The following is a 14,090-nucleotide window of genomic DNA, read 5'->3' as shown; positions in this document are numbered from 1 at the left end:
TTCTAGACAACTAGTGAAAGTCCAAACTCTTCTGTCCTTTTTAAAAAGCCTGTTTCCTAGGGCATGGCACATCAAGATAGCAGGGTCTCCAGTAGGGGGCAGCAAATGCATAGGACACCCAGTCACAGGCACCTAAACATATTTTAGGCTTACTACAGCTGTAGAACTACACAACATGCTACCACCTCACAGCACATCAAACCATTAATGCAAATGGGTGAAGGAACCATTTTTCATTATTCATGTCCACAACTGATCCACACAGACATTTATCAGCCTATACAAAAGTAATTTCAGTACATATAAGTCTTGACGTTCTCTCTGAATTTGGGCTCAGCTACTCCTATTCCTCCCAACCAGCACTGCCTTCTTGTGCCTTTGTATCAGTCCTCAGCTAATGGGTTAATTAACCCTCTATCACCTCGAGACTGCCAGCCTGGTTAGATAAAATTACATACCAATATCCAATCAGATATCTCTAGGGGACCTAAATATAGTAGAACTTCAGAGTTATGAACACCTCGGGAATGGAGGTTGCTCATAACTCTGAAATGTTCATAACTCTGAACAAAGCATTATGATTGTTTTTTCAGAAGTTACAACTGAACATTGACTTAATAGAGCTTTGAAACTTTACTATGCAGAAGAAAAATGCTGCTTTTAACCATCTTAATTTAAATGAAACAAGCACAGAAACAGTTTCCTTACCTTGTCAAATCTTTTTTTTTAAACCTTCCCTTTATTTGTCTAGTAGTTTATATTTAAGACAGTACTGCACTGTACTTTTTTGTCTCTGCTGCTACCTGATTGTGTACCTCCGATTCCAAATGAGGTGTGTGGTTGACTGGTCGGTTCATAACTTTGGTGTTCGTAACTCTGTGGTTCTACTGTAGTGCTCACCTGCTAGCTCCCCAGCACTATGTCATACAGTCAAACACAAACTATAAACCAGTTCAAAAGAGGCTGTGGCTGCCTGCATCCTAAAGGGTGAAGTTAAGGTGTTTAATTATTCTGTTTGCAGAACCATTCCATTACAATCAAGAGATAAATTTGTTCGCTATTAAAGAATTATGGTTGAAGGTGAAGGTGGCTGCAGGGAACATAAACAACAAACTATAGCAAATAAAATACAAATGGGAAAACAAATAGGATCCAGGCATTGGAAAAAGAGCTACAGGACCACAGGGAACTACTGTATCTACAAACGGAAATATATTTTACCTGACATCATCTTGTGAGAATCGCCTTTGTAAATCCTCTTTTTTTCTCTGTGTTTTCTCTTTCCCTTCCTCAGTTTGATCATCATGGATCTTTTCATCATCTCCTGATTCTTTGCTTTCCTCCTTATCACAGTTTTCTGTCACCTCTTGCTCTTCCCCCTTTTCATTAACTTGTTCTTGCTTCACTTTTTCCTCAAGCTCCTGCTCCTCCTCCTCCTCCTCCTCAGGAAATATCTCCTCATGCTCATCCCCTTCCTGTCCCCCCTCTTTTTTTCCCTCTATATCCCTTGACCTTCTGAAGTCAACACAAATTGAGGAAGGCATGCAAACAAAAAAGAAGAGAAAGTGAAGTTAGGGTGTAGAGAAGAAGCATTCATGCAGTACACAAAAAGAAATTTAAAAGAAAAGAAATAAATTGGAAGGGAAAATGTAGTGAAAGGTAAAAGCATGCTGGCCAACTTCCAGCACAGGCTAGACAAAGATTAAGATGCAACTATTTTTTCAGGAGAGTCTGTAATGTACATATTTTGTATACAAAGTTACATGCTGATAAATAACACAAAAGTGTGCATAAACATATGGAATGCACAGTTCTGTATTCCAGACAATATCAATTATGCAAAATGAGAGATACTTAAACCTACTCTTTTTAAAAAACATAATTTATCTTGGGAGGGGAAATTTCCCAGAATTAGGAATATTAGTGCCAAATATTTAAGGCCCAATCTTACATTCCTTTTGTGCCCAAACTCCCACTGAGTTTGATTGGTGTTTTGAGTGTTCAAGGAATGGAAGGTGAGCCTATTTCTGCTTTCAAATACACTGTTCAATTCTTATTGAAGACTAAACAATGAGAGTTGCACAGCAACATATTTATTATTATTACTGGGTCCAGTATCTATAGAAGCACTTTACAAGAGGTTTTAAAAGTATGGCAATTCAAGTAGGGCTGTCACGATTAAAAAAATTAATCACAATTAATCACACGATTAATTGCATTGTTAAACAATATTAGAATACCATTTATTTAAATATTTTTGGATATTTTCTACATTTTCAAATATATTGATTTCATTTACAACACAGAATCCAAAGTGTACAGTGCTCACTTTATATTTATTTTATTACAAATATTTGCACTGTAAAAAACAAAAGAAATAGTATTTTTCAATTCCCCCATTACAAGTACTGTAGTCCAATCACTTTATCGTGAAAGTTGAATTTACGGGAGATAGTGCTGCCCACTTCTTGTTTACAATGTCACATGAAAGTCAGAAAAGGCATTCGCATAGCACTGTTGAAGCTGGTGTCGCAAGATATTTATGTAGCAGATGCGCTAAAGATTCATATGTCCCTTCATGCTTCAACCATCATTCCAGAAGACGTGTGTCCATGGTGCTGATGAGTTCTGATTGATACTGATCCAAAGCAGTACGGATGGACGCATGCTCATTTTCATCATCTGAGTCATATACCACCAGCAGACAGCTGATTTTCTTTTTTTGGTGGTTCAGGTTCTGTAGTTTCCGCATCAGAGTGTTGCTCTTTTAAGACTTCTGAAAGCATGTTCCACACCTCGTCCCTCTCAGATTTTGGAAGGCACTTCAGATTCTTAAACCTTGGGTCAAGTGCTGTATATATCTTTAGAAATCTCACATTGGTACCTTCTTTGCATTTTGTCAAATCTGCAGTGAACGTGTTCTTAAAACGAACAACATGTGCTGGGTCATTATCCAAGACCGCTATAACATGAAATATATGGCAGAATGTGGGTAAAATGGAGCAGGAGACATATAATTCTCCTCCAAGGAGATCAGTCACAAATTTAATTAATGCATCATTAAAAAAAATGAAGCATGTCTTCTGGAATGGTGGCCGAAGCATGAAGGGGCATACAAATGTTTACCATATTTGGCATATAAATATCTTGCAATACTGGCTATAAAAGTGCCATGTGAACACCTGTTCTCACTTTCAGGTTACATTGTAAATAAGAAGCGGGCAGCATATCTCCCGTAAATGTTAACAAACATTTACAAATGTTTGTCTTAGTGATTGGCTGAATAAGAAGTAGGACTGAGTGGACTTGTAGGCTTTAAAATTTTACCTTGTTTTGTTTTTGAGTACAGTTATGTAATAAAAAAAATCTACATTTGTAAATTGCACTTTCATGCTAAAGAGACTGCACTATAGCACTTGTATGAGGTGAACTGAAAAATACTATTTCTTTTATCATTTTACGGTGCAAACATTTGTAATAAAAATAATAATATAAAGTGAGCACTGTACACTTTGTATTCTATGTTGTAATTGAAATCAATATATTAGAAAATATAGAAAAACATCCAAAAATATTTAATACATTTCAATTGGTATTCTATTATTGTTTAACAGTGCGATTAAAGCTGTGAATAATCGTGATTAATTTTTTTATCACAATTAATTTTTTTGAGTTAGTAGCATGAGTTAACTGCGATTAATTGACAGCCCTAAATTCAAGCATAGAAATTGTGGAGATGCAGCAGTATAGTCTCTGCTCCATTTGTAAAGTATGTTGTAATGACTCTGAGACTGCTGGCAAGTATTTTGCAAATAAAATTATCCTTTAAACTGCTTAATATTTTTTTCAAAAGATGCAAGTCTAAGTGTAACAAATGCCCTCAAGACGCTTAAGTTTGCACGCAAGAAAATCCCTTTATTGATTTACAAAAAATACCTTGCATAAGGAATCAAAAAAGCAGTAGAAACACAACAATAAATGAAAACCTGTATTTTGGAAAGCCCTATAAGTTTTATTAATATTATATAAATTAAAGTTTAGCAAAATTTTCACATGCACTCACCTGAAAAGTATTCTATAAGGATATAAATGACCAACTTCCTAGTTCTGTTACTCACCTTATTTTCTTGTTCCCTCTCAGTCGTTCTGATTGGACAGACATGTAGCTTGTGCTGCTGAAACGAGAAGCGCTGCTTGTCCTTGATACTGCTGACACATCACTGACATCACTGTCTGAAGATTTATTGGAAATATTGTCTGAGCCTCGCTGAGGATCCCGTCCTGACCGATACTATAAAAACAGAATGAAAAAGACATAGACATAGTCAGTGAAACCATCATAAATCAGCTGTTGGGGCTTTTCCATAACAGTATGTTAATTGACTCCATTACCAAATTCTGCCTGCATTCTTACAATGAAGTTCTTAATTGGTCATACTGCCTGGAATACAAATCTTGTTTTTGTATATCTCAGTTATAACCTTACTGCACTACCCAACTCAAGATATTACATTAAGGTCCTTGCCATGGGCCATATGTTCAGTAACTTGTACAACACCTTTCTTCTGAGCATTTTCAAGGGCTCTGCAAATTTTACTGAAGACTCCCAACATCACTGTGAAGGATTTAATTATTATACCTATTTTACAGATGGGTAAATAGAGTCATAGAGAAGATAAGTGACTTGCCCAAGCTTGTTCAGCTAGCAAAAAGCAGAGCTAGGAATAGAACTCACATTCTAACTGTTAAATAATATTGGTATTCTAGGGAACGATACTGTTTACCTTCAAAATAATTTCTAACAAATATTAACTCTTGTTTACTTAAAACAAATGGAAAGATGAGATTATTAAACTAAAACTGGGAACAATATTTTAGTGTTCTAACTGCAAATTTAACCTGCAAAACTATTTAGACTGGGAATTTTAAAAGATCTTGAGGGAGCTAATGGCCAGATTCTTTTAAAGTCAGTAAGCACACAGAGATGCAGATAAACATCACTCCTTTAAAAATTTGGGCCTAAGCATTTAACTCACATTGACATTCAAGGTCATGCAGAAGGTTTGTGACAGACCCAGAAATTGAACCTGGGTTTCCTGAGTTCTAGACCAGTGTACAATCTGCTAAATCAGCCTTCCCCCACAGCTAGCTATGCTAGGCTATAGCATAAAGGCCATGGCATAGCCCCAAATTTACATTAGGTATAATCTGTATGATTCTTAAATATAACCAAACTAGTTCAGATAACAGTTAAGATGTTTTGTGAAATTTAGGATGCAGAACCAAAAACAGGAACAGTGTCATTTCTACCGACATAGATTCCAGGCTTTGACAGCTCTGTCCCCTCAGACCTTATAGGGGGAGGTTCTATGTATTTAGCCATAAGTTTGGGAGTACACCATATATTTGAATGTCACCACATTTATTGACTTGTACTGTAGCCACATAGTCAAACTTTTCTGACTGGTAGAATAAAATAAATTCATCTTTACATTCTTACTAAGAAGATCTCTTCTCTGTGTATACTTAGTCATATCTACTTCTGTCTACTCCATTTGATTTATCCTAGCATTCCAGACCCAAAGCAGCTATACTATGGTGAAGTAAATTGGATTATATTTTGGAATTTAAATCTTCAACAGTTGTTAACTAAATTCCAATGACAGGATATTTAATTACTTGTGGTAATTAATGCATTGACACAACTTGACTAGCAGGTGCCATATCAAGCTTGCACCACTAGCAGGAAAAAAAAAGTATAAAATGAACAAATGAGAATAGCATTAAGTGTAAAGCAGTGCCAGAATTCTGAGAGAGTCACTTTACAATGTATAACTGCACTTCAAAAATGTTTTTAAAAAACTGTATTAAGGTCATGTGACTTTTTGTGGCAGCCATAAACAAGCCAGAAAAAAGCATAAAGTGAATAATGGGACACTCAATTAACAGGGTTGTAGACAACATCCAGCAAACCATTCAAAATGCATTTATATAATTTGGTGTACTTTCATTCCACTGCTCAGAGGCATCAAAAAGAGTTGCCCTGGTTCTGTTCCCTGGCTATCAGCCCAATTTATCAGGGTGCTTATGAAGGTCTAAACTATGGCAGGCCCTAGGCATCTGGCAATGGGAAAGAAAGGAGTGAGGACATTCACCCCAATCTTATGCAGCCAATATAAGTGCTACCCTGAACTGCAGCCCCCATGCCTCCTAGATATCTGCTCTGGGAAGTACTGTACTTTTCTGAAGCAGAATGTTCTCTGATACTCTACCCTGGTGGTGAGGCTCTGCAGTGCACCAAGCACAGAGCTGTGCCTAAATGCCACAATTCAGCCTTAGTATTTTTTACTGTTTGTACTTATTGTTTTTTTATAAAATCCCTTACAAAGTTTATGAGATACACAGTTCTGTAGTGCACCTATATTTATAAACACACACATGCGCACGCACAGGAGAAACGGGTGGACAGATATTAAATATGTTCACCTCCCTTTTTCAAAATGATTCTAAATCCTCGATTACCTTTTATCATTTGTTATTCTGACAGCTAATAACTGCTCCTATAATGCATTTAGGTATAAATTTATAATTGATGCAAGCATGTAAGTCCCACTAGTTTTTATTTTATTTTGATTTATAATAATATATACAAAAAGATACTTTAGACATCTTTGCAAAAAATATTAATATTATTATAATCCCTCAGTATTACATCATGGAAATTATTTTTTTTAAAACAGCCTTCACAGCATAAAATATCTTTAAGCATAGAAAGGAGAGAGCTACTGTTTAAAATTTATCCGCATGAGTCACCAATAAATCCTGACCGCAAACTGACTCCACAGGTTTGGGGAGCCAGGAGTTTCATTAAACTCTGCAAAATTTCTGCATTTTAGGTGCTCAAATGCATTTGTTCTCCTCTGACTTTCATTAAAATTCTTGCAGTGCCTAAGAGTGCTGACTTCTGGAGGTCACTGATTGAGATGTCTTGCATTCCTAACACGTTCTTGCATTGCTCAATCATACCCTTAGTGATTGTGCCAAGTTCTCCAGTAATCATTGAGATCATCTTTGTTTTAGTTTTCCATAATCTTTCCACTTCATGACAGAGTTCTTCATACTTCTCTTGTTTCTTTTTTATGTTTCTGTCTGCTGGTATTTCAATATCAATTAACACAGTTTTGTTTCTCCTCTTTTCTGCAACAACAATGGCCAGCCTGTTTGCCTGCACCATTCAGTCTTGATAATTGCCGGGTCAAATAAACTTTTACACTTTTCGTTCTCTAGAGCATTTTCAATTTGGTGGTTATAATACTGCATTGTTCATTTAAATCTGTACTTACCACAGAGGCTTTAATGCAGACACTTGGCAACCTCATTGCGTCTGTTCATATGTTCCCTCCCAGCCAGGTGCTCAATACATTCTCTACCCTCTCTTTCTTTCTGGAACACATTCTGCAGTTTGGGAAGCAGTTCTATTGGTCAGTTTTGTTTTAAATGTAATGAAACCTTAAGGACTGCTCCTGTGTACTCATAATGAAACTTTCTGTCACTCCGTTGAGGAATCCTTCAACAAGCCATGAGATTGTTAATCTTCGATATAATGGGTTTGATCTCTCTCCAACAGTGTATGTGCACTGATTTCTGTGTAAATCTTTCAAGTCTTTCTTTAGTGGTTTGCTTTTTCATTTCTTTTATGCTTCTGGGATGCATGTTTGGTCATCACTTGTTATCATAACCAGATAATCTTTTATTCTGTCTGACTCCTCATATAGTTTGATGTTATAGACTTTGTCAATTGCTTTCTCCACAGATAGCAGACTTTTTCCTCCATCACATAGTCGGATGTACATCCTGTTCACATCTTCATTGATATTCATTACTCTTTGCATTGCCAGGAAATTTTTTGTTTGGATGTCAAATTTTGTTGTTTTTTTTTATTCCACTTGATCTCTCCAGCAGTGTACCATACTATCACAAATTGCACACGTATTAATGGCTGGGATCAAATTCTTTGAGATCTGTACTTAGAGAAATTCTTATTCAGCTGTAATATTCTTCCTCACTTCTTTGACTTTCTTATATTGTAACTTGTATATTGAGTTAGAACATACATAGATGTAAAGAGAATAAATCTTTATCATTTCAGGATAATGTGAGTTTGGGATGAAGGCTGTTTTTAGCAGAAATAACATTTTGTACTCTCTATGAAAGTTTTAATATACAATACCTCTTTCATTAAAAAAGGCAAAGTATCAGTAACAGGTTCCACTACATAGTCACACATGTCCTCTTGAATCTATGATATCAGCATCTCAAAATTGCATTCCATAGTAATATCTAGACTCTGCAACTTCGCTGCCTCCATGGACTAAGTTCAAATGCCTCAATCAAGGCATGCACAACTCTGCTCTGAGTTACTGTTAAGACTTTGTTTTCTTGTAGTACAGATCTAAAAAATCTATTTCTGCTCTTGTATCTGACCCCTTGATTAGGGCAAGTATCACAATGCTAAATGTTGCATGTCAGGGTTTAAAGGGTTGATTTGCACTACTGAAAGCAATAAGAGTCTTGCCATTGACTTGAAAGGAGCAGTATTGGGCCCTATGATTCCAATACAGGGAAGCTTCCAAAGTGCCCCTCTGTATTATGCTTAGCCATTAAATTAGTCCTTCAGTTTTATGAGTAATGGTTAAAAAAGAGATCGGCAATATTTTTCCTCTTGTGATGAAGCCTTATTTTAAATGTATATATTTGCCTAATTCAATTTTTGTGAAGTTTTAGACATTAGCCTGAAGATGCCAAATGAAAGCATTCCCTTCCCATTTCAACTTGTTCAGAATCTTCTCAAGGTGTTTTTACTTTATGGATTACAAGTACCGTAGTGGCCTTTAGAAGGAACAGAGTCTACCTTTGGGTGACATGCTTTATGAAAGTTGTGGAGAAATTGGACAGAGTCTAGAGGAAAGCAGCAAAAATGACAAAAGGTTTTAGAAAACCTGGCCATGTTTAGTCTTGAGTAAAGAAGGCTGAGAGGGGACCTGGTAGTAGTCTTTCAAATATATTAAAGAGGACAGTGATCAAGTTTATCCGTGTTCACTGAAGGTAGGACAAGAAGCAATGGGCTTAATCTTCAGCAAGGGAGAATTAAGCTAGATATTTGGGGACATTTTCCAACTCTAAGGATAGTTATGCATTGAAATAGGTGTCCAAGGGAGGATGAAAATCTTCCAGTAATGGGGCTTCCACAAACACCTGTCAGAGATGGTTTACTTGCGCTAATGTCAGTGCAGAGGGCTGGACTAGATGACCTCCAGTCCCACATTTCTATGATTTACCAGCAGCTATCATGTCTTGATATCTGAGAGATATAAGTTATTTCTCATCTCAACCAGAGGGAGGGATTGTGGTATCTCAGACATGTTGTGGGAACTGCTGTTAAGTACTGACTTATCTCTTTATTTATTTAGGATATTTTAACAGGTTTACAAATCAGTGCCATTTAAATATCAGAGACAAAATGATAATCAAATATTGCCTTTTTAATCACAACCAGTGTACTGAAAGAAGCAGTGCTTTCCTTTCCTTCATTTGGAAGTAGATATCTTTTAAAAAATATATTATTTAGGGTAAAATTTTCAAAAATACTTAGGTGAATTATGAGTCTAAGTCCCACTGACTTTCAATGAGACTTAGGCTGCTCAGACACTTGGGTGCATTTGAAAATTTTACCCTTCGTCAGATTCACGCAGGCTGCTGAAAGGAACCAAGCTCTGCTGTCATTTCAGTTTTAGCTATTGCAACATTATTGCAAATAGGAGGGCTGACAAGAATCACTCCTGATATGCCTATAAGCAACCAAGTTAACACTTCATGGTTATACTAGTAACAAGTACTGTATCTAACAACAAGCGTTTGTGGACTCTTAAAATCCTATCCTCTGTGGTAGAGAAAGTATTCATAAGAGGTTCTAACAAACTGATATTGAAGTACTTTTGTGATTTCTGATTTCTTGCATTGGCAAGGGAATATTTTTCTGTGGTGACAAATCTTACAAGAGTATTAAATCTGAAAAAGGAATAGTTATTCTGTTTTCTATTACAATGGGCTTTTAAATGCAAGCACAATTTCTGATTGATCTGCAAACTGCCATTACATGAGCAATTGATGGTGTGTGAATCTGAAACCTTCTTACACTAATTTCTTGAAGTTAACTACCCTGGAGCACGCTACACACAGTTAAAGAAATTGCTATTGCTCAGTTTTAATATAGTGTTACTGACCTTCCAGGTTGAACTAGATAATTTGGCTGCCAGATAATCACTCAACTCCCAGACAATTGACATTTGCAGGGATTTCCAACTCCCTTCCTATTTGATTAGTATGGTTTCTTTCTCATGTTATTGTCATCAGTTTTCATTTGTTAGCATTTATATTGGAACATATTGATCTGGTCAATTCTTCTACTTTCTTACTAATGGATCAGATTGTTGTGGGGTTGTTGCAGACTACAGTACTTTGCTCCACAATACCAAGATTAAGGAACTGTCTCAACCTTTTTAGGGCTTTATGCTTGCTAAATTTGTCTGTGACTGCAGAATCTACAGAATCTCTGTCAGCAGCTCAACAATTGCAGGGGCTGCTTCTTGATGTGAAGGGAAATTTCTGGTGCATTTTACAGCCTCAAAGGGCTGTGCAACTTTCAGCTGCAATACCGCACTGTGCTTATTCTCATCAGATTGTTGTTTTTTATTTAATACCTTGATAATGGCTGCACCACACACTAAGCCAATAAAATAAATACAAATGACAATAATGATAAATAGCAATACTACTAATAATATTACTTTTATATTGCACTATTGACCATAAACCACTTTACTAACATGTACAGATAAGGGATACACATATAAGATACATGTTTGTATGTATACTATATACTCACAAAATACATGCAAAAAGCTACATAAATGATGTGATATGGTTGCACACTGCAGATATATCTTATATTATGTTATCTATTTTAATATAAAATATTTTCAGCTACACATTTAAGAAGGGATATGGAAATAAAAATAGTAAAGATGTTTAATGTGGCTTAGTTGTAATTTTAATTGGAACCTTAGGCTAAAAATTTCAGATGGGGATACCTAAATAAGCACCTAAATCCATATTTAGACATCTAAATAAGTGATTTGATTTTCAGAGGTTTTGACTGCCCCCAGGTACTATTAACACTAATGGTAACACCACATGCAAAGCCACTCTGAAAATAAGACCACTAATTTAGATGCCAAAAGAAGCTTCCCAACTGAACAAATCCTGTGTGTATATAACACTCAACCACTTGAAAAAATACTATTCACTTTCAAGGGTACTTGTTTGTTCTCACTTGGTGTTTGGAGCCTAAGACTTATCAGTTCTGCTCCCTCTCACAAATCAGGGAGGCAAGTAAGTATTATGTGTAGGATTGTCTTGTATGAGAGGTCCTAAATCAAGGGGGAGGTCTAAGGAACATGCCTCCATTACGTGATGTAGGTTATCTTGTGGAGAGCATCCTAGTGCCAGGTTTGGGAGCAATTGAAACCTGAGCACTGAGAAATAGCAAGTGAGTCATGAAATTCTGGAAGCTGAAGGAGAAACTGCAAGCTCAGCAGCTGATATTGAAGCCACCTCTGGTACATTGTCTGGGAAGAAAAAACCTAGAGGGAAATAGTCTGGAGGTGATCCAGAAAAGCACCATCTGCTTCAGATACGCAAGCAGATGGTGCAGTTCTTTAAGGACTTCCTGGATACAAATGGCAATTTGAAACAACGATAATACAGCACTATAAAGGACTCTCAGATTACACTAAGCAGAAGATCCTGAGCCTGAAGATAGATCCTAAAATGGGAGAGGAGTAGGAAGACACAAGAGGGTATTCAGTGAGTTTGAGAATTAACTTGTCAACACCCAAATCTGGCTGTTCACATTCAGTTTCAGGACACTGAGTAGTCTCTTGCCCTAGCTGTTCATTAGAGGGAGGCAAATAATGGATTTTTTCAGTTCACTGGCAGTTTCAAAAAACTTGAAAACAAAAATTCATTTTGGGTCAAACCAAAGATGACATTTTTTTTAAATCTATCAGCAAATCAAAAAGTTGAAGAAAAAAAAAAGTCAAGTCAAAACTAATTGACATGTTTCAACATTACTGACATGAAAACTTTTGAGTTTAAATTTATTGACTTTCAAGCATTTTGATAAATGCAAATAAAGGATTCACATACATCTGGAGCAGGAAGAGGTGATGGCACCGCCGCTACCGCCTCCCTCTACAGACTTTAGCTCAGTCATTCATAGTGGCAGTTCATAGTCATTCATGATAACAATGAACATAAGAACGGCCATACTGGGTCAGACCAAAGACCCATCTAGCTCAGTATCTTGTCTTCTGATAGTGGCCAATGCCAGGTGCCCCAGAGGGAATGAACAGAACATGTAATTATCAAGTGATCCATCTCCTGTCACTCATTCCCAGCTTCTGGCAAACAGAGGCTAGGGACACCATCCCTGCCCATCCTGGCTAATAGCCATTGATGGACCTAACCTCCATGAATTTATCTAGTTCTTCTTTGAACTCCATTATAGTCTTGGCCTTCACAACATCCTCTGGCAAAGAGTTCCACAGGTTGACTGTGCACCGTGTGAAGAAATACTTCCTTTTGTTTGTTTTAAACCTGCTGCCTATTAATTTCATTTGGTGACCCCCAGTTCTTGTGTTATGAGAAGGAGTAAATAACACTTCCTTATTCACTTTATCCACATCAGTCATGATTTTATAGTCCTCAATCATATGCCTCCTCAGTCGTCTCTTTTCCAAGGTGAAAAGTCCGAGTCTTATTAATCTCTCCTCATATGGAAGCTGTTCCATTCCCCTAATCATTTTTGTTGCCCTTCTCTGAACCTTTTCCAAGTCCAAGATTTCTTTTTTTAAATAAGGCGACCACATCTGCACGCAGTATTCAAGATGTGTGCATACCATGGATTTATATAGAGGCAATATGATATTTTCTGTCTTATTATCTATCCCTTTCTTAATGATTCCCAACATTCTGTTAGCTTTTTTGACTACCACTGCACACTGAGTGGATGTTTTCTGAGAACTATCAACAATGACTCGAAGATCTCTTTCTTGAGTGGTAACAGCTAATTTAGATCCCATCATTTTATATGTATAGTTGGGATTCTGTCTTCCTATGTGCATTTTCCAATGTGCATGAATAGTCATTGGGCCAGGGAAAGAGAGGGAGAATGACGCTATAGACTGGTAGTTAGGCACTCATCTAGGATGAGTGAGATCCAGGTTCATGTCTGTGCTCCAATAACTATTTAATTGTTGATAAAAAGTGGAACAGACTCAAGCGGAGAGATTGAGAAAGCCCTGTACAAGGACATCTAATAATCAGGACACTCTCCTACAATGGGGAATGACTGAGTTTAAATTCCTTCTCAACAACAGGCAGAAAGGGGACTTGAACCTAGGTTTCCCACGGCCCAGGGAGTTCCAAAACCACTGGGCTAAAGCTTACATGGGAAGGGATGATGGCACCATTGCCGCCTCCTTCTCTTGCCATTTTGTGAAGCCTGAAAGTCAAAACTAATTTTTTTGGGTCAAAACAAAACAAAAAATATTTTGTTTCAATGTCAGTGAAATGTTTATACTTTTTCAGTTTGGCCAAAAGTATTCAGTGAACTCGACATAAATTTGCAAATAGTTCTGGTGGACTTGACAATGCATTTTTTGGAGAATAAACAATTTGATCAACAAATTTTCCAAGATCTACTGTTCATTTTCAAAAGAGAGGAACAAAAATAAAAGGCAATCCCTAATTCCAGCTGTACAAGCCCCTGTAGTTGCTCAGAAGAAATCTAAACTCTGAGGCCCTGATACAGATCTCATTCACACCCGTTTTTCACCACTGTAATTTCACAGACGTCAGTGGAGTTACTCCTTCTGACATCACTATGACTTAGATAAATCCAGATCTTATGAGTTTTGAGAGGAAGAGGCCACTGAGAATTTTATCTTGAGATTTGAGAAGTTAGAACA

General features: G+C 36.8%; 1 protein-coding gene across 12 annotated transcripts in view; it reads right to left on the bottom strand.

Annotated features, from left to right (window-relative positions):
• RIMS2 (regulating synaptic membrane exocytosis 2) overlaps positions 1–14,090 on the bottom strand; it is a 787,778-nt gene that overhangs the window by 110,924 nt on the left and 662,764 nt on the right. For 8 of the 12 annotated variants that reach the window (XM_039525805.1, XM_039525808.1, XM_039525806.1 and 5 more), the window contains 2 exons: positions 4,119–4,291; positions 1,222–1,515 (listed from right to left, as the gene is read on the bottom strand). In XM_039525805.1, coding sequence (XP_039381739.1) covers positions 1,222–1,515; positions 4,119–4,291 — 467 coding nt within the window. Of the gene's footprint in view, positions 1–900; positions 969–1,221; positions 1,516–4,118; positions 4,292–14,090 lie in introns of those variants that run through there. The other 4 variants (XM_039525817.1, XM_039525811.1, XM_039525818.1 and 1 more) reach the window with 2 other exon arrangements.

This window comes from Mauremys reevesii, linkage group 2 (genome assembly GCF_016161935.1).
Source record: "Mauremys reevesii isolate NIE-2019 linkage group 2, ASM1616193v1, whole genome shotgun sequence".
NCBI classification, from domain to species: Eukaryota; Metazoa; Chordata; order Testudines; family Geoemydidae; genus Mauremys; species Mauremys reevesii.
Note: the sequence above shows the minus strand (reverse complement) of the source record. Positions and strands in the feature narration are given on the sequence as shown.